Source organism: Megascapheus bottae, chromosome 16 (genome assembly GCF_031878675.1).
Source record: "Megascapheus bottae isolate mThoBot1 chromosome 16, mThoBot2.hap1, whole genome shotgun sequence".
Taxonomy (NCBI): domain Eukaryota; kingdom Metazoa; phylum Chordata; class Mammalia; order Rodentia; family Geomyidae; genus Megascapheus; species Megascapheus bottae.
In genome coordinates, this window is record NC_143524.1 from 44,430,612 (window position 1) to 44,455,242 (window position 24,631).

At 49.5% G+C, this 24,631-nt stretch overlaps 2 protein-coding genes and 1 long non-coding RNA gene across 4 annotated transcripts in view; 1 reads left to right on the forward strand and 2 right to left on the reverse strand.

The window, feature by feature from the left end:
• The window catches only part of LOC150053480 (uncharacterized), an 8,158-nt gene extending 6,074 nt beyond the window's left edge, over positions 1-2,084 (reverse strand). The window contains exon 1 of the long non-coding RNA XR_016538091.1: positions 1,974-2,084. This is a non-coding gene — a long non-coding RNA (uncharacterized LOC150053480). The remainder of the gene's footprint in view (positions 1-1,973) is intronic.
• Positions 2,044-13,019, forward strand: Dnajb13 (DnaJ heat shock protein family (Hsp40) member B13). 2 transcript variants are annotated; one of them, XM_090348399.1, is made up of 8 exons: positions 2,044-2,178; positions 6,218-6,321; positions 7,364-7,525; positions 8,592-8,749; positions 9,722-9,835; positions 11,021-11,134; positions 11,939-12,015; positions 12,789-13,019. In XM_090348399.1, the coding sequence occupies exons 1-8, from the start codon at positions 2,111-2,113 to the stop codon at positions 12,940-12,942; spliced, it is 951 nt and encodes a 316-aa protein (XP_090204525.1). In that variant the 5' UTR covers positions 2,044-2,110; the 3' UTR covers positions 12,943-13,019. The 2 variants fall into 2 exon arrangements, with proteins under 2 accessions (XP_090204525.1, XP_090204526.1); XM_090348400.1 differs by lacking the exon at positions 11,939-12,015.
• Positions 13,020-17,453: 4,434 nt separating this feature from the next.
• Ucp2 (uncoupling protein 2) lies at positions 17,454-24,631 on the reverse strand. The gene is made up of 8 exons (XM_090348403.1): positions 24,532-24,631; positions 23,586-23,745; positions 20,785-21,006; positions 20,422-20,632; positions 19,288-19,482; positions 19,105-19,206; positions 18,025-18,205; positions 17,454-17,849 (listed from the first exon to the last, which is right to left on the reverse strand). Exons 3-8 carry the CDS (start codon positions 20,908-20,910, stop codon positions 17,735-17,737), a joined length of 930 nt encoding a protein of 309 aa, XP_090204529.1. The 5' UTR covers positions 20,911-21,006; positions 23,586-23,745; positions 24,532-24,631; the 3' UTR covers positions 17,454-17,734.

The following is a 24,631-nucleotide window of genomic DNA, read 5'->3' on the forward strand; positions in this document are numbered from 1 at the left end:
TACGGCTGAGTGTACACAGCAGAGACAGTCCAGGGCTCGCTTCTGTGTCACATTCTCCAGCCCTTTTCCATACATTTCCAGAGTTGGCATCCTGGGTATGAAGTGTAGTGACCCCTTCACAGATGCTCTCATCCCCTGGCTCAAGAGGAGTCGAGGCTAGTGCATAGATGCTACATAGCTTTTTCTGTCGTGAATGCCAGGATTCCTGTTTGCAGCAGACGGCGTGCCTTTCCTTTAGGATTCAGCATGAACATGTGCAGCAGCATGGCAGACCCAGTGAATGCCTGTACCGGGCTTGTTTCTTGGATTTTGGATGCCCCCTTGTGACTGCTGGAGAAGTATTCTGTCTTGTTCTTAAAGGGCTGACAATGGCATAAGCAATCAAATTACACATGACTCCGTGTGCATATATATATATATATATACATACATACATACATACATACATACATACATACATACATAATTTTTTTTGCCAGTCCTGGGGCTTGAACTCAAGGCCTGGGCACTGTCCTTGGACACTTTTTTTTTTTTTGCTCATGGCTGGTGTTCTGCCACTTGAGCCATAGCACCACTTCCAGCTTTTCCTGTGTATATGGTACCGAGGAATCAAACCCAGGGCTTCATGCATGCTAGGTGAGCATTCTATCACTAGGCTAAGCTATTTTTTATATTATATAGTCTTTATTTCACTTTCTTCCCCCCCCCCTTTTTTGGTGGGTCATGGGGCTTGAACTCAGCCTGGGCACTGTCCCTGAGCTCTTTGGCTCAAGGTTACCACCCTACCTTTGAGCCAAGCCCCATTTTCCATTTTCTAGAGGTTAATTGGAGTCTAAGGTCCTTTTGCACTCAGGCTGGCTTTGAACTTTGATCCTCAGATCTCAGCCTCCTGGTAGCTAGGATTACAGCCATGAGCCACTGTGCCCGGCTTCACTTTATTTCTTGATGGTACTGGGGTTTGAACTGAAGATCATGTACGTGTTAAGCAAGTAGTCTATTTCCTGAGCCATGCCCCAAACCTGATTCTTCTTAGGAGACTGAGATCTGAGGATCCCAGTATGAATACAGCCTTGGCAAGAATGTCTGTGAGACTCATCTCCACCAAAAAGGATGGAAGTGGAGCGATGGCTCAAGTGGTAGAGCTCTAGCCTTGAGCAAAAAAGCACAGGGAGGGCCGGGAGTTTGGCCTAGTGGTTAAAGTGCTTGCCTAGCATGCATGAGGACCCGGGTTCAATTCCTCGGTACCACATACATAGAAAAAAGCTGGAAGTGGTGCTGAGGCTCAAGTGGTAGAGCTCTAGCCTTGGGAAAGTCCAAGGACAGTGCTCAGGCCCTGAGCTCAAGCCCAGGACTGGCAAAAAAAAAAAAAAAAAAGCACAGGGACAGCACTTGGGCCATGAGTTCACCTCTAGGATCAGCACTCAGCACTCTCACCCCCCAGCCTGGGCCCAGGGAGGCATCTGAATAAAATACAGACTTTAATAACTAAGAGGTGTCAATATTGGTCATTTTTTGTTACAAATGTAGATGTTAATAGGGAAAGTCAGGTGTTGCATATCTTTACAACTTTTCTGAAAATATAAAGCTATTCTAAAAATTTTTTTAATTATTCAAGAGCTGGGCACCAGTGACTCATACCTGTAATCCTAGCTACTCAGGAGGCTGAGATGTGAGATTCACAGTTCAAAGCCAGCCTGGGCAGAAACATCCATGAGACTCCAATAGCACTAGCCTTGAGTGAAAAAGCTCAAGGACAGTGGCTAGGCCCTGTATTCAAGCCCCGTGACTGACAAAATAAATACAAATTCAAAAATTCAAAAAGCAATTATTGTGAAAGTTTTTAATTAAAAGTAGCTGCTACATATTTTAAAAAATAAAACAAATTGGGGCTCTGTGGCTCTCCAGTTTTCAGTTGATTGACCTTTAACAGTCATAAGCAACCTCAGTTTTCCCAGTTACTTTATTCCTTTTACCTGGGAATCCAGAAGCCTCTTAAGGAAGGACTACAACTCCCAGAGTGCCCCTGTGTGGTTGTCAGGGGCAACCAAGGAATGCGGACTAACAGCTCCGCTGAAGCCTGAGGACTACCTCTACCCACTGCCAACCAGACATGGGTCAGGATTACTACTCTGTACTCCAGATCACTCGAAATTCAGAAGATGCTCAGATCAAGCAGGCGTAAGTTTGGGGGATAGCCAGTTCTTGGGATTGTCCTAGATAACTCCATCCTCAACCTATCCAACCCAACCTTCCCTACACAGCTCAGGGCAGGCAAGGTGGTGGACTGGGCTCCTTCTCTTGCTTCTTGTTTACTTTATCCTGGCTTTGGGCTGCGATTCAGATATCTTAGTTTTTCATTCAGTTCCCTGCTCTTTATGCTCCATGCCCTGTTGCCTCTTATAGGTGTTTTGGTTTTCCTAGCAAAAAAAAAAAAAAAAAGAGGACAAATGAGCCATTTGAATGATATCCTGAGTTGTTTGTTTCCAGCACTGGGGATCAGACTCAGGACCTTCTGATCTCTAGATAGGGACTTTGTCACTTGAATCACGCCCTATACTCTATCTCTGAAAACCTCAAGCCTCAGAAATTTAAAGATCCATTCTTAAGAAGTCTAGGACAGGAGTCAGCACACTTCTAAAATGATTTTTTGTTTGCTTCTTTCTCTGAAAAAGAAATGAATATTTATTGAGCACCAGCCATTTGTGTTTGATACAGTGAAAGAAGCTAAAGGCACAGTGAGCCAAATAGATACCTTCCCTGTCCTAAAACAGCTTCCTGTTTTGGTGAACGCAGAGGTGAAGTCACCACAACCCTGATGAACGTTGCAAAAGGGAAAGTACACAGTGCCTGGACGCATCTATTGGAAGCACCTATTGGTGTCGGGAAGAGAAACCATTTAGCAGACTATTCTGGTAATTAAGTGCAAAGAAGGCTTGAAGAAGGACTATGTCTTTTCAGTAGACTGCAGGAAGAGGATAAATTTGTCAATGAAAGGTCACTGGAAGAAGAGAGGACTTAGTTGAGGTTGTATAGTAGCTACATTTCTCAGATGTGTAGAGGTTGCTCTGAGAACCTTCTATTACAACCCCATTCAGTCCTCCCAGTGACCTAGGGAGCTGACGCCATTGTCATCCCCACAGCATGCATGCTCCAGTAGATGACAGACTGTAGTCACTGTCATGGGCTTGTCCCTGGGCCAGGTCCTGCAAGTCGTAGTGGGACAAGTGGAAAGAGTCTGCAGTGTAGCTTGGAGAAACGAGACACACACACATGAAACAGTTCAAGACAGCATAAAACATAGCTGCTGATCCAGGCATCACATTGGTCAATGGATCTTTTCAAAGCCAAGTTTTCCAGGAGGAAGAGTATTGGAAGGCTGAGATCTGAATCTCTGACCTGCTAACTGTGAGTCTCAGTTTCTTTAAAAAAAAAAAGGGGGGGGGAAGGGGCCAAGAATGTGGCCTAGTAAAAGAGTGCTCATCTAGAATGCATGAAGCCCTGTATTTGATTCCTCCACACCACATACACAGAAAAAAAAAACTGGAAGTGGTACTGTTGCTCAAGTGGTAGAGTGCTAGCCTAGAGAATACCCCAGGACAGTGCCCTCGCCCTGAGTTCTAGCCCAGAAATGGCAAAAATAAATAAATAAATAAAGGAGGAGGGAGGAGCCAGCACTGACGATTCATATCTGTAATCTTAGCTACTTAGGAGGCTGAGAGCTGACTATCTCAGTTTGAAGCCAATTGGGACAGGAAAGTCTGTGACACTCCTATTAGCCACAAAAGAGACAAAAAAGCCAGAAGTACAGGTGTGGCTCAAGTGGTAGAGTACCAGCCTTGAGCAAACAATCTAAGGGACAGCACCCAAGCTCTGATTTCATGCCCCAATACCAGCACAAAAATTAAAATGATAAAAGAAATTTAAAAAGAGGGAGGGAGGTGTTGTGGCATTAAGATGAGATGAGATAATTTGTGTGAAAATGGACAGAAAACAGGTGCATATGAAATAATGTCATATGAAGATTATCAAAGAACTGCACAGGTTTTAAACAATAGCCCTTCACTCTCTGATAAACTGGTCAGACATGAATCTCATCATGTCTGATACACTCTTTTCAGAGTACCTTGATTCTGGCAAAAACAAACAAACAAAAAAACCTCATAGCATAATGGAACAACAAAAAAGCTGAACTTCTACAGGGAAGAAAATTATAACAACAAGTCACAGTAACCCCAACCATCAGCAACTCAATATCATTCATTCACTTTTTTTTTTCTGTCCTAAAGCTGTACTGACCTAAATTGTACTAAAATTGTCGAACTCACGGCCTTGCCCCTTGGCTCTACAAATTAAGCCATGTCCCAATCCAGCTCTTTTCTGCTTTAGTAATTTCTTTACTAGGGGGGCCAGTTTTTGCCTGGAGCAGGTCTCAAACTGTGAATCACTCACTGCTTTCCAAGAAACTGCGAATAGGTGTGAGCCACCAAGATACTTGTTGAAGCTGGGGGCGTCAGTAACATTTTGCTGAAGTTGGACTCAAAATCAGTCTTTCCAGTCTCTGCCTTCTGAGCTGCTTGGACTCATTCATTCTGGAGTTGCCATCACACTCCTTCCCTCCCATTCAGGGAAGCAGATGGATGCAGAACAAGACACTCATTTATGCGGGAAATGACAGCTAGGTATGACAAGATTGGAGATGATCTTAAAACTATTCAAGTTCCTATGAAACATCCACTTGAGAGGTGGAAGCAGGATCTTAAATTTCAAGTCAGTTTGGGAGACCCTGTCACTTTCACTTATTGACAGAATTTAATTGTGACTCTCGCCGGGCATGGTGGCTCACACCTGTAATCCTAGCTACTCAGGAGGCTGAGATCTGAGGATTATAGTTCAAAGCCAGCCTGGGCACTAAAGGCCTAAAGTCCATGAGACTTATCTCCAATTAACCACTAAAAAACTATGCTGTGGCTCAAGGAGGAGGGAGGTAGCCTTGAGCTGAAGGGCTCAGAGACAGCACTCAGGCCCAGAGTCCAGCCCCCACAACTGGCCAAAAATAAAAATTATGATTCTTTTCACAATGAATTTGACCTTTTGACAAGGGCTGGCTTTGAAGAAGACTGGGACAAGGACCTCCAGGTCTCTGGAAGTGCTTTCTGTAAGTTTCCAATGGGCTGCTCCAGGACTCTTGTAGAAAGAGACAAGGACAGCAGACAGCTGGGTAAAAGCTGTGTAAATAGTCTGAAAATTAGCCTTCCACAGTGAGATGGGCGGCCTGTAGGAGAGAGATGTCATGCCTTCACTTAATCCGGCTCACTGCTAGGCGCTAGGGCCATGTAGAACTGGATACAGTAACTCCAGAACTTCATAATCCGGGCACTAATGTGGGCAAGGCCAGTGGATTAAAACCCATTGATGAGTTCATAGCTGAGTACACTGCGCTATTAGGAGGTGGGGACTAGCTGGAGGAAGTAGTTGCTGGGGGAGCCTTCAAAAGATGTATCTCTCTTCTTTTTTTTTTGGCCAGTTCTGGGCTTGAGCTCAGGGCCTAAGCCATATCCTTGGACTTTCTCAAAGCTAGAGCTCTACCACTTGAGCACTTCTGGCTTTTTTCTATGTATGTGGTACTGAGGAATTGAACCCGGGTCTTCATGCATGCTAGGCAAGCATTCTACCACTAGGCCAAACTCCCGGCCCCAAAGGATATATCCCACCTATGATATCCCGCCTCCCCCCCCCCCCCCGACCTCCCGCCGCCTCCACTATCACCTGCTCCCTGCCACAAGGTTCTGTCTCACCACAGCCTCAAAAGTAAGGGATCCCCTCAACCATGACTGAAACCCTGAACTGAAATCAATCTCTTGTCCCCTTCAAGTTGCTAGTCTCAGGTATTTTGTCAGAGATGAAAAGCTAGGGAACAGCGAGAAGCCCCACATCTCACAGGAATGAGAGTCATCACTGAATCCCTACATCCCTGGGGCAGCAGGGGATGGGCAGAGCCTCAGAGCAAAGATCCCGGGCAGCTGCTGGGCTGGCAGCTAATTATCCCCCCACCCAATCCTACACCAGGCTTTCTTCAAGGAGAGGGGAGCAATGTAGTCCTCCCTGATTCATAGCTAGGCAGGAGACAGTGGTGTCAGCTCGGATGTCTCACATTCAGTATGCTCTGTCCTTCAGAAGCAGGCCAGCTGTGTGACCTACCTTCCTCTTCCTCCTCTAGGTACCGGAAACTTGCCCTTAAGACCCACCCAATGAAGTCAGCTGAGCCGGCCGCAGCCGAAATATTCAGACAAATAGCAGAGGCCTACGACGTGCTGAGTGACCGTGAGTGATGGGTGGGGCTGAGCACCAGGAGTCACTTTAGGGGTGACTGAACCTCATCCCTCCACTAAAATCATTCCTGATATCTCTGGAGGTGAGGAACCCTAGAGAGTATGCATCTGACTTCCCCGCTTGGAATCTAATCAGAGGGAACACAGTAAAGTCTAGAAAGAAGCCATTCTTCAGGACCAGTGTGCAGAGCCAGGGTTCGGCTGATGGCGTACCTTGCCTGGAGCCATCCCTTGGCAGAAGTAGGGTACATTTCCCACTCCCCTCTCCTGCCTCCTGCAGCTCATGGATGAGGAGCAGAGGGTTTTGCTAGCCATGGCATCTTCGATGAGCTGAAACAGACACACACTAGTCCTTCCAAGACTGACCAAGTGACTGAGTCTCCATGTTCCCAGGGGCAGAAAAAGTCCAGGAGTCATTAGGAAATCTCTCACTACCCAGCACCAGGCAGTGTCCTAGAGGCTTCTAAATATTTGTGGGGAAGATGGTAGTTGCATTGTTTTGTGCTGGTCTTGGGGCCTGAACTCAGGGCCTGGGTGCTGTCCCTGAGCCTTTGTGCTCAAGGCTAATACTTTACCACTCGAGCCACAGTTCCATTTTAAACTTCTTGTAATGAATTGGAGATAAGAGTCTCAGAAACTTTGCTGCCCTGGCTGGCTTCAAACCAAAATCCTCAGCTCTCAGACTCCTGAATAGCTAGGATTACGGGATCCTGAGCCACTAGTTATGGCTGGCACTAATGAAGACTGAGTTAAGCTAAACCCTGGGCCAGTAGCCTAGCTTAACTCTGGCTCTCAATTCCTTTCTCCACGGAATCTCTTTTCCCCTCTCTCTTCTGGCTAGTGAGTTCATTCTGGCTTCACCCGAAATGAAATGGAACCTCAAACTTCTAGGATCTTGTCCCTGACACTGGTAGGCAGCAGGCATTGGGAATTAAGGCTGTTCTTGTCCCATCCCCCTCCCCAGGCTCTCCCGCCCCTCATCTATCTTAGCCCCCAAGGCTGGACCCCCTCCTCAAGGTCACACATACCCACAGCTGTGAAGAGAAGCATCTATGACAAGTTTGGAGAGGAGGGCCTGAAGGGTGGCATTCCTCTGGAGTTTGGATCTCAGACCCCATGGACAACTGGCTACGTCTTCCACGGCAACCCTGAGAAGGTATTCCACGAGTTCTTCGGAGGAGACAACCCCTTTGGTGGTAAGAGGTCACCTCTTCCCTGGCCTTACCAAGAGGGACACAGTTGCCCAAGATGCTTTTGTCTGAAAAGTGTTGTTTGTTGGTCCTGTTACTGGGGCTTGTTCTGTGCACTGTCCCTTAGTGTTTTTTTTAAATATTTTTATTGTAATTAATAAAAGGGTTACATGATATTTGCCACATAGAGGTGCATTAATTCACATACATTGATACCCTTTCACATGTCTTGGTCCCCATCCCTTAGTGTTTTTTGCTCGAGGCTAGCCCACTACCACATGAGCCACAGCTCCAATTCTGGCTTTTTGGTGGTTTAATTGGAGATAAGATTCTCACAGACTTTCATGCCCTGGATGAGTTTGAATTACAATCTCAGATCTCAGCCTTCTGAGTAGCTAGGATACAGGTGTGAGCCACTCATCCTCTGCTTTGTTGTTGTTATTTTGTTGCCAGTCTTGGGGCTTGAATTCAGGGTCTGAGCACTGCCCTTGAGCTTTCTCAAGGCTAGTGCTCTACCACTTGAGCCACAGTACCACTTCTGGCCTTTTCTGTGTATGTGGTACTGAGGAATCGAATCCAGGTCTTCATGCATGCTAGGCAAGCACTCTACCACTTAGGCCATACTCCCAGCCCCCTGCTTGGCCTTGCTTTTGTTTTTGTTTTTTAATTAAAAAGTATGCACAGTACTTTTAAAAATAAATAAATACAAGTAAAATAGACGTCTAAGGGAGGACAGTTTTCTTTGACCTGTCGCTATGAGAACAAGCCACTAGAGGGCGTGCCTTATTTACTGAAATATATACAATCCAGGGCGTCTCCCCAAGTTGGGGGTGAAAGACACCTAGAAGGGAAGCAGGGGGACCTGGCAAGGAATGATAATCACTGGTGTGCAACTAAGGACAACTTTTCTCCTGTGTCTGAAGGTGGGAATGAAATGTCAGGTATTAAGTGAGGTTGGCAGGAATACAGGAGTATGTGTGTCTCTATTTGGGAGAGTGTGGGAGAGGGAGAGGGAAAGAATGGGTGAGTTTTTAGACACAGTTTCTCCTCCTCCTCTCCTTACCTCTTTTAGAATTTTATGATACAGAAGGGACTGATGTGGATTTAAATTTTGGGGGACTCCGGGGCCGAGGAGTCAAAAAGCAGGACCCCCCAATTGAACGGGATCTCTACTTGTCCCTGGAGGACTTATTCTTTGGCTGCACCAAAAAAATCAAGATCTCCCGAAGGGTGAGTACTTGGCTTGTTCTTTTTGGGGCGGGGCACCTCTTATCTCCACATTTTCCCTGTTCCTCTCCTCTCTTTTTCTAACTGGAGGGTTTGGGAACCGTCTCCAGTGTACACATGGAATCCTACAGTAAGATATGATGGATCTTTTATTTCTAGAGTCTAAAATTTGGGCAGGACCATAGAGGGGTCAGCCTCTCTACCCCCTCCCTCCCCAATGCAGACTCCCAATGTCCTTCTGCTGTCTGTGTTGGCCTCATCCTCGGGCAGGGTGATGAGCCTGCCATGCGGGCAGCTCCTGTGATTTCTGCTCACTAGTATGTTCAGGCCATGCTCCAGGCTTTGTTTAGTGTGTGTGGCTTCGTGAGGTAGAGGCAGGCATGTGGGGCTGGAGGGTGGGCTGGGGGATAGTCCATAAGGTAGAGACTGGTTGAGAGAGACCCTGTGTCCTAGAGCCCTTGGCTTGTTGCTGTTCCATGTCCCGACCTCTACCAACCTCCTTCTTCACCAGCAGAGGAAAGGCTGATTGTAGCCTGTAGCCACACACTCCACAGATGGTGCCCATCTGTGGGCACCTGTGATTAGGTGGGAGCTGCTTTGGGTGAGACTTCCATGTTCTCTCTCTCTCTCTCTCTCTCTCTCTCTCTCTCTCTCTCTCTCTCTCTCTCTCTCTCTCTCTCTCTCTCTCTCTCTCTCTCTCTCTCTCTCTCTCTCTCGGGTAAAGAGAGCCCACCCCTGGCCCAGGGCCAGGCCTCTGAGACTTGGAGATAAGACCTGCAACTCTGTAATCTACTCATGGTGACCGTATTGGTGTCTTAGGATGGCACGTCCTGTCATTCAGTGACATAGAATGGGCCTGGGCTGGCTCAGGACAGGTCCCATTACTAGAGGGGCAGTGCAACACTGAGCATCTTTCCATGGGCAGAGGAGGTTCATGGAAGTGCAAGGAAAGCACCCTTACCCTTCTCACTGCAGGTGCTAAATGAGGACAAGTACTCCTCCACCATCAAGGACAAGATCCTGACGATCGACGTGAAGCCTGGCTGGAGGCAGGGTACACGAATCACTTTTGAGAAGGAAGGGGACCAGGTGAGGGGGAAAGCAACTAGGACCTGTCACCAGGCTCCGTGGTGGGTAGAGGGAAGGGAAAGTCTCCTGTGAACTCTGGTCTGGTAGGATGAGGTGGTCCCTAAAATCCCTTCCTAGAGACACAGCCTCACTGCACCTCGGTCAGTAGTGTTTACTGCTCCAGTAATGGAACAGAAAAATAGCTAGGTGCCAGTGGCTCACGCCTGTCATTCTAGCTACTCAGGAGACTGAGATCTAAAGAATGACAACTTATCTCCACCCCTCCCTCCAAAAAAAAAAAAAAAAAGAGCCAAAAGCAGAGCTGTGGCTCAAGCAGTAGAGTGCTAAGCGCCTTGAGCACAAAAAATCAGGAACAGTATCCAGGCCCTAAGTTCAATCCTCAGGACTAGCACACACACACACAAGAAAAGGGGAATTAAGGTTGCCTCAGAGTGGGAAACTGAGGTCTAGAGGCAGAGAAGACTTGCCCAGGATAAGAGGATAAGAGCTGAATGGAGGCTGCAGTCTCCCCTCTGGTGCTTGTCTGATTTTTTCCAGGGAGGGTTTGCTGAATAAAGTTCAATTGCAGGAACTCTTTAGAAGCTTTATAGTAATAACTTTAAGCTACTTACTTAAATAAATATATAAAATTGTTGCCCTAGAGATGCTGAATCCTTCAGAATTTGAGTCTTTTTCAAAGTAACAAACACATTCCAAGCAGCTTTAATGTTTCCCACTTTGGTCAGCCTCCCCTGAGATGGCAGCAGCATCTCAGCCAAACAATGCCCTGGACCTGCCTCCCCCATCACTGGGGAGAGGGGCTTCTCTGACACCTCCAAGCTGCACCTCAGCAGCTTCAGTGCATGAGTGAATCTCAGGTGATGGGGTGTCACCTGTGACTCACGAACAGAGCTGAGACTTGAGGTGGCCATCTGACACCCAGCTCAGGGTTTACCGCCATGGGGATGCCCCTCCCTCCACCAAGTTGGCCTTTTGGGGCATGCCCAGTAGAGAAGGGCTTCCTGGGGAGCCGTGGGGGTCAACTCTCAGGGCAGGGGCTCTGGGTCACAGGGAAATGGCCCTTGCAGAAAACCCCGTCTAATCTCCCCATTGTGCAGATGAAACCATGGAGACAAGTAGAGGCAGGAACTTGGCCAAAGGCACACAGCCAATGAGTCCTTTTGCCCCTTGGCCTCCCCTGCCCAGGGCCCCAACATCATCCCAGCTGACATCATCTTCATAGTAAAGGAGAAGCTGCACCCTCGTTTCCGCAGGGAGAATGACAACCTCTTCTTTGTGAACCCCATCCCTCTGGGCAAGGTGAGTGGACACAGGGTGAGACCTGGGGGGTCCAGACTATGTCACCTACCATAGTCTAGACTTTACCTCCCCTCCCCCAGCCCTCAGCCTGAGCCTTCCACCTTGTCCACCTCCCATGTCTGTCTCTTCTTTGTCTCCCGCATTCCTCCCTACCTTGCATTCTGCAGGGTACACTGAGCACCTTTGTCTGGGCCAGGCATTTCTGCACCTCATTCTCTGTTCCTTCTGGAGGCCCTAAGAGGCCCCTCCTCACTGGCCACCACCACTGGGCAGTCCTCCTTCCCACTCTAGCAGGACGAGGCTCTCCTTGCCCCCCAGAGGCAGGTCCTTCCCATCACTAGCAAAACCCTGTACTTCAGCCTCACCAGCAAGGCTTTCCATGCCTCAGACTCCATGAGGGCAGATAACAGCCCCAGCTCATTCGCTCAGCTCTCAGGCAGCCTCTGTCTCCCCTGGTCCCCAGGCCAGGGGTTGGCTCCAGATAATCTCCCATGAGCCAGATGCTGGTGCTCACGCCTGAAATCCCAGCTACTCAGGAGGCTGAGATCTGAGAATCACGGTTCCAAGCCAGCCTGGGCATGGAAGTCTGTGAGATGTTCATCTCCTATTAACCATCAGAAAACCAGAAATGATGTGGTAGAACTCTGGTCTTGAGTACTGAAGCACAGGGACAGTGCTCAGGCCCTGAGTTCAAGCCCCAATACCAGTGCGTGTACACACACACACACACACACACACACACACACACACACACACACACACACACGGCTGTGGTGACTCTCCCCACCCTCATCTTCTGTCCAGGCTCTTACCTGCTGCACCGTGGAGGTGAAGACCTTAGATGACCGTCTGCTAAATATCCCTATCAATGACATCGTCCAGTGAGTCTGTTTGCCTTGGGCTCCAGTAGCCAGTAGAAGGGCTGGCCTGGAATAGAAGGGGGTCATGAGAGACAGGTCTGCCTTGTACAATTGTGCAGGCTGTCCCTGGCTCAAAGATCCTTTTCTGAGAGGGCAAAGAAGAAACCCACCCCATAGTGGCCAACATGTGGCTCCACTCACCTGGTAGAAAAGAATATCTTGTTTCTAATTTTCATAAAGCCATAATAGAGGCTTGAGCTCCTTTAGGTGGGTCAATCCCTATTTTCTCTTACCCTCAATTAGAATATGAAAGAAGTTGGAGGAATTCATTGGAGTTTGGAGTCACCTCCAAGTCCTTTCTTAACCAAAGCCCTCTGCCCCACACTAGTGGCACCTGCCTGTATTCTCAACCACTCAGGAGACTGAGATCTGAAGATCCAGGTTCGAAGCCAGCCTGATTAGATAAATCCTCAAAACTTAATTTCCAATTAACTGGCAAAAAGCTGGAAATGGAGGTGTGGCCCAAGTAGTAGAGTGCCAGATCTGAGTGGAAAAGCTAAGTGAGAGCTAAGCCCCAGTACTGGAACGACCACCACAAAAAGAAAGGCCTCTTGGGTGAGGAAGGTGATTCATCATCTCTACCTGCACCCCAGAGTCTGCCTTGATCTCCATCCCTGAATCAAGATTCCTGGTCCCTCCAGTGGAAGCTGTGAACCATGGATGCAGGAAGCAGATTGATTGGGTGCCACTGCAGGGTGTCCTCTAAACACCCTTCTTTCCCTCTCCCTCCTCAGTCCCAAGTACTTCAAGAAGGTGCCGGGTGAGGGGATGCCATTGCCAGAGGACCCCACCAAGAAGGGAGACCTGTACATCTTCTTCGACATCCAGTTTCCCACCCGCCTCACACCGCAAAAGAAGCAGATGCTGCGCCAGGCATTGCTGATCTAAGCCCTGCACATGTGATGTCGGGGTGGGATGGCACAGAGCCTTAGGCTGGCACAATAAAGATATATTCCCTATCCTCAGCTGGGCCCTGGAGTGTGTGCCAGGGAGGAGCTTCATGCTAGTCCCTTTCTTTGGGGGGTCAAGAAGCTAGGTGCTGGCAGTCCTGGTTTGGCTTTGCTAGGGCAGGACCTTGAAGGTTCAGGGCTTTGTTCTTCCCACACCCTGGTAGTGAGGGGCGGGCAGGGCTGTGTGGCCTCAGGGTCTCCAGCTCTGCTCTGACATCTTGGGGTACATGAACGTGTGTGTGTGTGTGTGTTTCTGCATACTGGACTGGGGCTTGAACTTAGGGCCTGGGTATTGTCCCTGAGGTTTATTGCTCTAGGACAGTTCTCTACTACTAGATCCATTTCTGGCTTTTTTGTTCTTGTCAATTGGATATGAGTCTTATGGACTTAACTTCCCTGGCTGGCTTCAATGTGGGATCCTCAGATCTCAGCCTCCTAGGTAGGATTACAGGCCAGATCCACTGGTACCCTGCTTGGGACACATGCTCTTTAGAGGGGGACAGTTTCTGGAAAGTGATGTGTCATATTATGGAGATAAAGAAAGCCAGGAAGTAAGCTGGGTGGTGGCGGCTCCTGCCTGTAATCTTAGCTACTCAGGAGGCTAACATCTGAGGATTGTAGCATGAAAGCAAGCCAGCAAGTCCCTGTGGCAGAGCTGTCATCAGAACCCAAGGCTACTTCTTACAGAGTGGCTTCAGTTAGAGGCACACCGAGAGTACATGCTCACCCTGCCTGAGTGCCTCAGGTCCCTTGTCTGTGAAATGCATTCTGGACCATGTGTAGGGTAGGTTTCCGCGAAGGAAGCCTGGGCTCTGGTCTTAGCTCCATCACTGCTTTTCTTGAACCAGCTGTGGCCCCATCTGGTCAACCAAGCAAAGCTCAAAGCCTGTTACCATGGTGATGCTAGTGAGACTTGTGGTGTAGAACTGCTTGGTGAATTCAGGGGAAGGGGCACAGCATCACCTTTCATGTAGCCTGGGGTACAGACTCCAGTCCCAGCGAGGCCTGTGGGGTTCACATTTGCCTTCCAGAGTCAACAGTTCTCTGGAAGCCCAACTTGGGGCTGGGACAGATCCAAGCTTATGGAAAGTAAGGGAGCAGCTTTAGAGGCACTGAGACAGCCCCACCACGCCAATTTCTCCATTTGTTTGGCATCCTACCCTTCTATAGTACCATGTTTGCTTAAGTTTTTTCTCCTTCTTTCTTTTTTTGTCGGGGAGGTGGTGGTGGTACTGGGGGCCTCTCACTTTCTAGGCAGCCTGGACTGTCTCCATAGAGCAGGATGAATGAGCCAGCCAACTGTGCCCATCTGCTTATTGGTTGAAATGAAGGTCTTACTTTTCTGGCTGCTTTTCAACCAGGATCCTCTAGATCTCTTTTTTGGAGTAGCTGGAATAACAGGGCCCAGGTTTCCTTTTTCCTTCTTTCCTTCCTGGTGCTTTACTGCTGTGTCATGTGTCTAGCCTTGTTTTTCACTGATTATTTTTAGGATAGGGTCTTGCTTCCTACCCAGACACAGCCCCGGGCTGCAGCTGTGATCTACCTATTTTTGGCTTCCCTTTGTCATTGGGATCACACATGAGTTGTTTTCCTCTGTGGTGATGGAATCTCTTAGACTGGCCTGGAACTATGATCCTCCCAGTCTTAGCCTTTCATGTAGCTTGGCCTGAAAGGTACTCACTACTGCATCCAGTTGCAGGTCAAGAAGGGGTTTCCAAAACCAACTGGATTGGCCTTGAACTTCCATTATCCAGTTCTCAGCTTCCCAACTAGCTAGAATTACCAATGTGAGCAGTGCCTGGATTTTTTTTTCTTAAATAGTACATTGCTATGAGGCTTTGGGTGGCCCTAAACTCTTGGGCTTGCCTCGAGAGGCACTTACCTCAACTTCTCAAGTAGCTATGGCTGCATCACTGCTCCCAACTTTTGCAGCTATTATTAAATCTTAAACACCATGAAGGCAGAAGCAGAAAGACCTTGAGATAGACTGTGTGGCCTAAGCTCTAGGAAGTGCTTTAATACAAGACCAGGCACATCTGTTAGAATCTCAGTGTGCGCCCTGGGTCCAGTCTTAAAGTGACTCCAGCCCATCTACGCAGGCCTTCATAGGGAACCAGCTGATAGCAATGGATGGTGTTCTCTGAGATAGGACTAGGTTAAGGGGAAGTGGGTGGTAACTGCCATTCTGAAAGCAAGCCATGTGGGATGGAGAGGCCTGTGCTGTAAAACTCTAGGCATCCTCCTCCCTTTTTACCAGTCCTTGGGCCTGGGCACTGTCCTTGGACACCTTTTTTCTTTTTGCTCAAGGCTAGCGCTCCGCCACTGGAGCCACAGCACCATTTCTGGCTTTTTTCTGTGTATGTAATTCCAGTGAATTCAATCCAGGGCATGCTAGGCAAGCTATCACTAGGCTATGCTTCTGGCCCTCTATGCCCCTTCTTTTTTTTTTGGTCATGGGGCTTGAACTCTGGGCCCAGGCCCTGTCCCTGAGCTCTTCATCTCAAGGCTACTGCCCTATCTCTGAGTATCTACACCTCAGTAACAGCCCCACTTCCCATTTTCTAGTGGCTATTTGGAGATAAGAGTCAGATTCTTTAGTGCCTGGGCTAGCTTTGAACCATGATCCTCACATCTCAGCCTCCTGAGTAGGATTAAAAGGCATGACCCACTGCGCCTGGCTTCTCTAGGCCTCTTTTTTTTTTTTGCCAGTCCTGGGGCTTGAACTCAGGGCCTAAGCACTGCCCTTGGGCTTTCTCAAGGCTAGCGCTCTACCACTTAAGCCACAGCACCACTTCTAGCTTTTTTTTTTTCTGTGTATGAGGTACTGAGGAATCAAACCTGAGTCTTCGTGGAGGCTAGGCAAATACTCTACCACTAGGCCAAACTTTGGCCTCTAGGACTCTTCTATAGTGGATGTTCCTGGATATCCTGGTAGCCTCTGATGGGTTCAGGCCTGATGATCAACTTCCATGAACTTTAACTGCAGTGTCAGGGTAAAGTAGGGGGCGTCCATGTGCCCATTCTCTGGGCATTTCTGAGGTCTGCATTTCTGAGATTCCTGCCACTTTTTTAGCTCCTCTTTCCTGGGACTTGCCCACAATTGATGAGTTCAGGTGGCTTCATGTCTGGGATCCAAAGTTGGTCAACCAATGAGCTGACCAATTAACAGGCAGGTAAACAAACCTCACCTGGCCTGTTTACCTGCCCCTGCAGTTAGCCAGCTGCCCTTCTCTTCTGACAAAACAGTTCCTAGCCTGCCTCACAGGATTAGTGGGTCAAGGTTGAAGGCTGAGGCCAGATCTCCATTTACACCAAAGCCTTGCAGCCTAGCAGTGAGTCCGGGGCTCGACTGCCTGTCAGTCTCACTCTGGTTTGCAGTCTCATGGGGACTGAGGTCTCAGCTGGGTTTTTCAGACGCTAGAAAGCTTACTGGGTAGGCCTGGCACCTCCTGCTCCAGGACTAGAGGATGCAGCTCTGACCCATGGGCTAAGGAGGGGGAGGGACTGGCAGTAGTGCCAACTGCTTTAGGCTAAGAGGAAGAGAAGGGAGGTCCTGTGATTTGGGCTTGGCACTATGGCTGTCGGACAGACTCTCAATGCTGGCCTTGAGCATCCAGCCATGGGAGGAAGTCTGAGCCTTCCCAGTTCAGCTGCTGATTATGAGTTTTTCCCTAGACAGCCTGTCTCACTGAGTCATCAATAAAATGTATAAAGCAGACTTGGGTGATGTAATTAATTCTAACGGACTGCACACACCCCGAGTCCTCGAGACAGAAGTAGCTCTTTCTCTCTACTTTTAGGCACAGATGGTAGGAAAAGGGACAAAGAAGGTAAGACGCCTGTGTGGCCAGTGCTCTGGCTTATTCTTACCTCTTTGAAGTCCCTACATGAGGGGAGGCTCCAATAGGAAGTACCCTTAGGCAGAAGTTTGGTGTTAGCTCTGCAGCCTGAACCTGCCTTGAGCTATCAGGGTTCGGCATGTGACTGATGAGCCACCGCTGGGGAAGCAGCCTTCCTCATTCTCACTACGGCTAGGACTTTGGGTGTTTGCCAATTGTAAAATGTAGTAAAGGAGACCCACAGCACAGAGGAGTGTGAGTTCCTCCAGGTGTTCAAAACAAGCAGGAGAGGCAAGGTAGCCAGCACTCTCACTTGCAGATGACAGGTCTGAGAACGGAGTGCTCACTGGGTGAGTGAAAGGGCAACTGGCCCACAAGGAAAGGGCAGGAAAGGCAAAGCCACTGCTAGCTCACTGGGCTACTCCTTCATGCAGCATCACAGCTCAGAACCCGGGTGGGGAGCAAGAAAGAACTGGCATCCCCAGGCCCACAATGGATTCTGGAAGTGGATGTGGGCCACCCCCTTTCCAAAGTCAGGTGGCTTCTCCCTTGCCCACCAAAGGACCCACGGACCAAGATCTCTGGTAACAGCTACAAGAGAGGGAGACACCAAGGTTGAGCTGGCTTTATGGGGGACAGGCTAGCTGGGCTTGGGGCGCGGGGGTCAGGATAAAGATTCAGGATGAACTTTTCAAGGGATTGAGGTCTCCTTGCTGTCAGATGGGGTCACCTCCACCAGCACTGAGACTAGAGGTGTGGGAAGGAGGGAAAGAGAGAGGGAGGGAAGGAGGGAGGGATCAGACATGGTGAAAACAGGGAAAGGAAGGAGGAGATGGGAAGCTGAGTGGATGGAATTCAAAGCCAGAGGCTTCCTGTCACAGCAGCAGAGGCTCAAAAGGGCGCCTCACGGGAAGTATAGGCAGCCATGAGGGCCCGCTTCAGCTGCTCGTAGGTGACAAACATCACCACGTTCCAGGACCCCAAGCGGAGGAAGGAGGGCATGAACCTGGGGAGACGAAACAAGTCACAAGTGACATTTGCACCTCCCTCTTCAACCACAGGCCCCTAAACCTCACAGCTGTGTAGCTATGAGCAAGAACCCTGAGCCTCCCACCCCCAGAGGGAAGTTCCTCCCCACCAGGAGGCCTGCAGTTGGGTGAGTGGGGGGATGGGACGCTCACCCCTTATAGAAGGCTTGGGGCCCTTCCTTCCGGAGCATGGTAAGGGCACAGTGGCCAGCGCTGCTGTACTGGCCCAACGCAGAGTTCATGTATCTCGTCTTGACCACATCAACAGGGGAGGCGATGATGGTGGTACAGAAGCCCGCCCCAAAAGCGGAAGTGAAATGGCAAGGAAGGTCATCTGCCAGGAAGCAACAGACAACGGTCAGCACTTCCCACCCCCCCAGAGAGAAGAAAATGGCTCCAGTAGCTACGAGTGTCCTATTTTAAAGAGTCAGAGAATTGCCAAGCGCCGGTGGCTCATGTTGTAATCCTGAGATCTGAGGGCTGTGATTCGAAGCTAGCTAGGGCAGAAAAGTCCTACGTGGACTTGGGACTTAGCCAAAAGTGGTGTCTCAAGTGGTAGAGCACCAGCCTTGAGCAAAAAAGCTAAGTGAAAGCACAAGAGCTTGAGTTCAAGCCCCAGGACAGGCTTGAACTCTTATGAAGACCTAAGTCTTTCTTCATCTATCTACTCTGATTTCCTCAATGTGTAAAACTTTGTTATATGGAGTTTCTTTCCAGCATTCCACATGGAAATTTCAATATACAAACTTTTTTTTTTTTGCTAGTCCTGGGGCTTGAACTCAGGGCGTGGGCACTGTCCTTGGATAATTTTTGCTCAAAGCTAACGCTCTGCCACTTGAGCCACAGCTCCACTTCTGGTTTTATTAGTGGTACCGAGGAATTGAACCCAGAGCTCTGTGTATGCTAGGCAAGCACGCTACCACTAGCCAATGCACCTAGTCCTGAAAGCTTTATTTGCTCACAGTTAATTAAAGCCTCTACCACTTGAGACATAGCTCTATTTCCGGCATTTTGGTGGTTAACTGGGGACAAGAGTCTCTTGGACTTTCCTGCCTGGGCAAGTTTCTATCTGTGATCCTCAGATCTCAGCCTCCTGAGTTGTTAGGATTACAGATGTGAACCATAGACGATTGGCTCCATCTCATGCTTTAAGCAAAGGCAAACAGTGTGGAAAGATGTGCTCCACAGGCAACTAGTCCCTTCTCCTTCCCTGCATCATTAACTTCAACTCACCTGTCATGAGGTTGGCCTTTAGAAGGGTGTCCTTGATGAGGTCATAGGTCACCAGCTCAGCACAGTTGACAATGGCATTGCGAGCAACATTGGGAGAGGTCCCTATAGGGGGAGGGAGAGCCTGTGTGAGCTCAGGCCTAGGGGAGGGGAAAGCAGGGAACATAGGGGGTATTTGGTACCCACCTTTCCAGAGCCCCCGGAACCCTTCCTCACGAGCGATGGTCTTGTAGGCATCAAGAGTGCTTTGGTACCTCCGGGCACCTCCAGCTCGGGCCTGAGCTTGGAAGCGGACCTTCACTACATCTGTGGGTTGGGCCACAGTGACCGCCAGGGCACCTGTGGTGCTACCTGCCAGGAGGCAGCTTCCGATGCCGGCATCTGTGGGTACGTGGGAGTCAGTGACCAGCTAGGCTTACACTTACAAAGAGGTGTGGCTCAAGTAGTAGACTGCCAGCCTTGAGTGAAAATCTCAGGTCCTGAGTTCAAGCCCCAGTGCCAGCACCAAACAACAACAATTAAGGAAGACAACAAATCCTCTCATTAGACAGTATCATCCTAACACATGTTCATTTAACCTGCTCAAGAGCTAAGAAACTTTCTGTTTAACAAATCTAAGGCTAAGAGAAATAACTTTCTGATGAATTGGGATTCCTAAGATTGGTAAACTCTTGGCTCTGGTACAAAATAGAGGGAGGGTAGAGATGGCCTGCTAAGAAAGAGAAAGTGGGCTAAGTGCTGGTGGCTCACTCCTGTAATCCTAGCAGCTCAGGAGGCTGAGATCTGAGGATTGCAGTTCAAAGCCAGCCTGGGCAATTAACCACCAGAAAACTGGAAGGGGAGTTGTGGCTTGAAGTAGTAGAGTGCTGGCCTTGAGCAAAAGAACTCAGGAACGGCTCTCAGATCCTGAGTTCAAATCCCACAATTGACCAAAGGGAAAAGAAAAAAGCAAGAAGTGGAAGAACACCAGTCTTGGACACAAGAGGCCTGGGTGCGATTTCTGTCTCCTAGTTTTGTCCTTGGTCAAGTCTGCCCCTCACTTCAAGCCTCCATTCTCTTGTCATCCTCCAGGCTGATGCCATCTACACCTAAGGCCCTTGTGAGAACTGCCAAGGGAAGATGTCTGCTCAGAGCCTGGCACAGCTCTTGTGCTCAGAAGTTTTGGGGTGAATTGGGCCTCTTCCACTGCTCCATTTCTCTCATCCGCCTAAGGCTCTTGAGCCCTAACGGAGCTATTCAGTCAAATGAACTAAAGTCAATCAAGGAAAAGGCTACAGTCTAGGGCCCAGGCCAAGGCCCTGTGTCCCAGTCTGCACTCACGCTCAGAGCCCTTGGTGTAGAACTGCTTGACGGAGTCGTAGAGGCCGATGCGGACGGAGGCGAAGCTCATCTGGCGCTGCAGGCCGGCCACCAGCCCGCTGTAGAGGCTGCGCGGGCCCTCGGTGCGCACCAGGGTCAGCACGGTGCCCAGCACCCCGCGGTACTGGGCGCTGGCTACAGTGCGCGCTGGCCCCTGGCTTTCTCCTTGGATCTGCAAGACCAAGCACAGCGTGGCTTCAGAGGGAGGGAGGGTGCCCTAGCCGTCTCCTGCCATTTCTAGTCTCAAAATCACCCCTGTGGAAACTGGCCATTTCCTGGGGAGGGGACTCACTGGATTCCTCAGACCCTGGGCTTCATCCCCACCTGCAGCCGGACTTTAGCGGTGTCCAGAGGAAAGGTGACGAGGTCTGCAATGCAGGCGGCCGTGCCAGCCCCTAGGAACTTCACAGCGGCAGTAGGGGGCACGTCTGTGGCCTTGAATCCAACCATGATTCTGATTTCCTTCTACCTCCCAGGAGATGGAGAAAGATTGGAGAAGGAGCTACCTTCCACCAGCAAGATGAGATACAGGAACTCTGCCGGAGTCTGAGCCAAAAGAAGAGAGTCCACATCAACAAGAGCACCCCAGGCCACCCCTGATCACCACCTCTGCTTTTCCTGACAGCACCAAGTCCTTAGGCAAGACTCAGTGGGCCCTTCAGGGAAACAAGAGAGGAGCTAGAGAAGTAGTTCCACTCAGTTCATTATTTTGTGGAGGGCTTTCTCTGGTTCACTGCAGCAAGTGTAGATTAGGGTGATCTTAGTCCTCCCCCAATCCCCCCACCCCCCCGCAGCCCCTGGTCCATTGAGGCAGAGATTATACTGATGAGGTCCAGCTTCCTGTCTTGCACATCTATCTTTTTTGGGGGGTAGGTTGTGGGACTTGAACTCTGGGCCTGGGCGCTGTCTCTGAGCTCTTCAGCTCAAGGCTAGTGCTCTACCACTTAAGCCACAGTGCCACTTCCAGCTTTGAACTGTAATCCTCAGATCTCAGTCTCCTGAGTAGCTAGGATTACAAGTGTGAGCCACCGGTGCCCAGCTTGCATATCTATCTTGAAGGCTGACAGAAGTGGGCAAAGTTCTACCAGACAAAGGCTGGACAGGCAAAGGCCGACAGGCTTTTTCCAGGTTTCTAAGCAGGAGATGGTCTGATGGATGTGGAATTACTGAAGAGGAGGAAAGGAAAGGATGATGTGTGACTAACTTAATCCCTTCCTAGTCCACACATATCAAGCCCTTAGTCATTCATGTCTGCTCTGCTGGGCACTGGTTCAGTGAGTCACAGGGGACAATATTGGCAGGCACAGAGGTGGGTGGACAGGTGATTCTAGCTGCTTTGCACACACACACACACACAAAGGAACAAAGAAATAGAAATGGGAGGTGCAAGTCAGAGCTACAAAGAAACTGGAAACCTAAAGTTTATTTTTCTTTTTCCTTTTTTTTTTTTTTCCAGTCCTGGGCTTGAGCTCAGGGCCTGAGCACTGTCCTTGGACTTTCTCAAGGCTAGAGCTCTACCACTTGAGCCTCAGCACCACTTCCGGTTTTTTTCTATGTATGTGGTACCAAGGAATCGAACCAGGGTTTTCATGCATGCTAGGCAAGCACTTTAACCACCAGGCCAAACTCCTGGCCCCTTCTTTTTTCTTTTCTTTTTTTTTGTAGTTTTGGGATCCTTTGGTTGACAGGGTCTCACCATGAAGCCCAAGTTGACTTCTAATTTGAGATCTCCCTGTCTCCACTGCCATGCTTATAGGTGTGTACCACCACACCAGACCCAAAGACTCTGTTCCGTATCTGAGTTGGAACACCCTCCTCCACTGCCTCATGAGGAAGTGAGAGCCCAGCACCCCAGTGGAGGAGGGTGACCAGCTTCTGGTTCCCCTGAGTTCATTTCTCTGGTTTCATAGGAGCAGCTGCTCTGGGCGCAGTTGATTGGCTGTGGCTGTTGTTGGGGCTCAAGAGGAAAACACTGGCTAGAGAGAGAGGATGTGGTGGGAGCTACCTGTGAACACAGAGAACCATGGAAACAAACAGCTCAGCCCTGCTTCTTCCTCCTGGGAACTCCCACCCTCCCACCTCCCTCCCACCCCTGTCTCTGGGGGCAAACAGGATATCAAGATCACTCTACCATAGCAACGACTCACATTTCCCTAAGCATGGGCCCAATGAGCCTTGGTGAAAGTGGTGCTTAGAAGGCAGAATGGTGCATGAAGATGCTCCCACACTCTCTGGCTTCCATCCTGCCACCCCCTCCCCTATGAGGGGCTCCACAGGTTATCTCACCCCCTGCCCAGGCCTTGTATTGATCCTCACAGCAGCTTCATGAGGCACTGTCCTTATTTCTATGTTAAATCAGGGAACTTGGAGCCACGTCTACAGACTCAGAGCTCACATTGTTTGTTTTGTATTGTTGCCCAACTCCTCATTTCTTTCCTGCTGTTTTCTCAGAACCAGGTGTAGACAGTACCCTTCACAAGGGAAGTTTCTTTATGCCACTGAATTCAGGCAGCTGGCATCTCTTCTCTAACTATGAGAGCTATGGTGGCCAGTCTATCACAAGCCTGAACTTGAGTCAAGTTTAGTGGAAAGGTTAGAGAAGACTGAGAACCCGCTGTTGCCCACGAAGACAACTGGACAGAGGCTCAGCTGCCATTGTAAAAGTTGCCTCGGTGTTGTCTAATGTCAGGCCCTTCAGAGGGGTTGTTATGGGGACAAAGGTCACCCCTGCTTAAGACAATCCTAGAAAGTTAATCATGTTTTATAGTTTCAAGAAAATAACCAATTTCAGAGCTCAAAAAGTACTAATCTCAAGTTCTAAGGAGAGCCAAAAGCTGGAGTCAACAATATTAAGTTAGAACCATAGGACTGGTGATAATTCCCAGAGTGACCTGGAACCAATGTATATCCCATTTGGACCCCAGATTCCTATACACAACAGAGGTCACCATCCTTGTCTTGTCAGGGTTGGCTGAAGTATTAGGAGACAAGACATGGTGTAAATGCTTAGTGAAGTGGGGAGCTGGTGGTAGATTTTTTTTTACTATTGCTTTGAAGACTCCATCCCCTAATATCACAGCTCTGAGGGGCTGGGAGGAACTGACTTGCTCAGTCCAGACTCTTACCTGGCTTTGTGAGGTCTCACGCTGAAGCCTCCAATATCAAGCTTCTCTAAAAGCGTCCCGTTCTTCAAAATTACCAGTGGCGGTCATGGCCCAGGGTCCTTGATTTTCCATAGAAAATGAAGGCCAGGAGACGAAACACCTAAATGTCATACTATGTGTTCTGTAGATGAAAACGAAGGAGCAGAATTTAGAAAAGAGAATCTACCATGAGGGACCACACTCCAGTAGGGAAAAGACACACAATCTTGCTAAGTCTTTCACTATGTCACTCTAAACAGCCAAGAACTAAGTTGTGTGTGTGTGTGTGTGTGTGTGTGTGTGTGTGTGTGTGTGTGTATGTATTAACTTTGGAGTCTCCTCTCCAATCCACATAATATCGCACTTTGGCTCCTTCCGGGCCTCTGTTTTTCTGTTGCCCTCCAAGTAAGCCTCCTTCAAACACTCAGCAGAGTGCTGAGTGCTAGTGTTGCCTAAGGGTCAGTGGACAGTCTCAACAGGAGTTGGCTAGGGCCCAAACTCAGGGCTGTGATGAGGTTGGCGGGGCTGGACACAGGCTGGATGGAGAAGCTGCCATCTCCTCTGAAGAAGAAATAGCCTCGGAAAAGGCATTAGGGCACAGGGCCTGGAGCCACCACGTCTGGAGGAGACTCATTTTGATCATCTCTGATGCCCCGGGAAGCCCCCGCCCCAAGCAGGCGAAAAGGAAGGAGCAAAAGGGTAAATTGTAGCCACCTACGCGCGAGTAGGAAAGAACACAAGGGAGTTAGTATGAGGGTCAGAGGAGAGAGAACACCGAGAAGAGAACAGAAGATAACGCAGTCAGGCAAGAGGGAAGAGAAATCCAAAAGCACTTGGACGTGAAACAGGTGTACCGCCCGCGCCCGCGGGGCTGGGGCTGGGGCCGGGGCTGGGGCCGGGGCCGGGGCCGGGGCTGGGGCTGGCTCACCCGATCGCAGGGAGAACGCACGAGAGGCAGCAGCTGTCAGTCAGCGGGAGCGGGAAGGAGCACGGATCGCACTGGATCCGCAGGCACAACGGGCGGGACT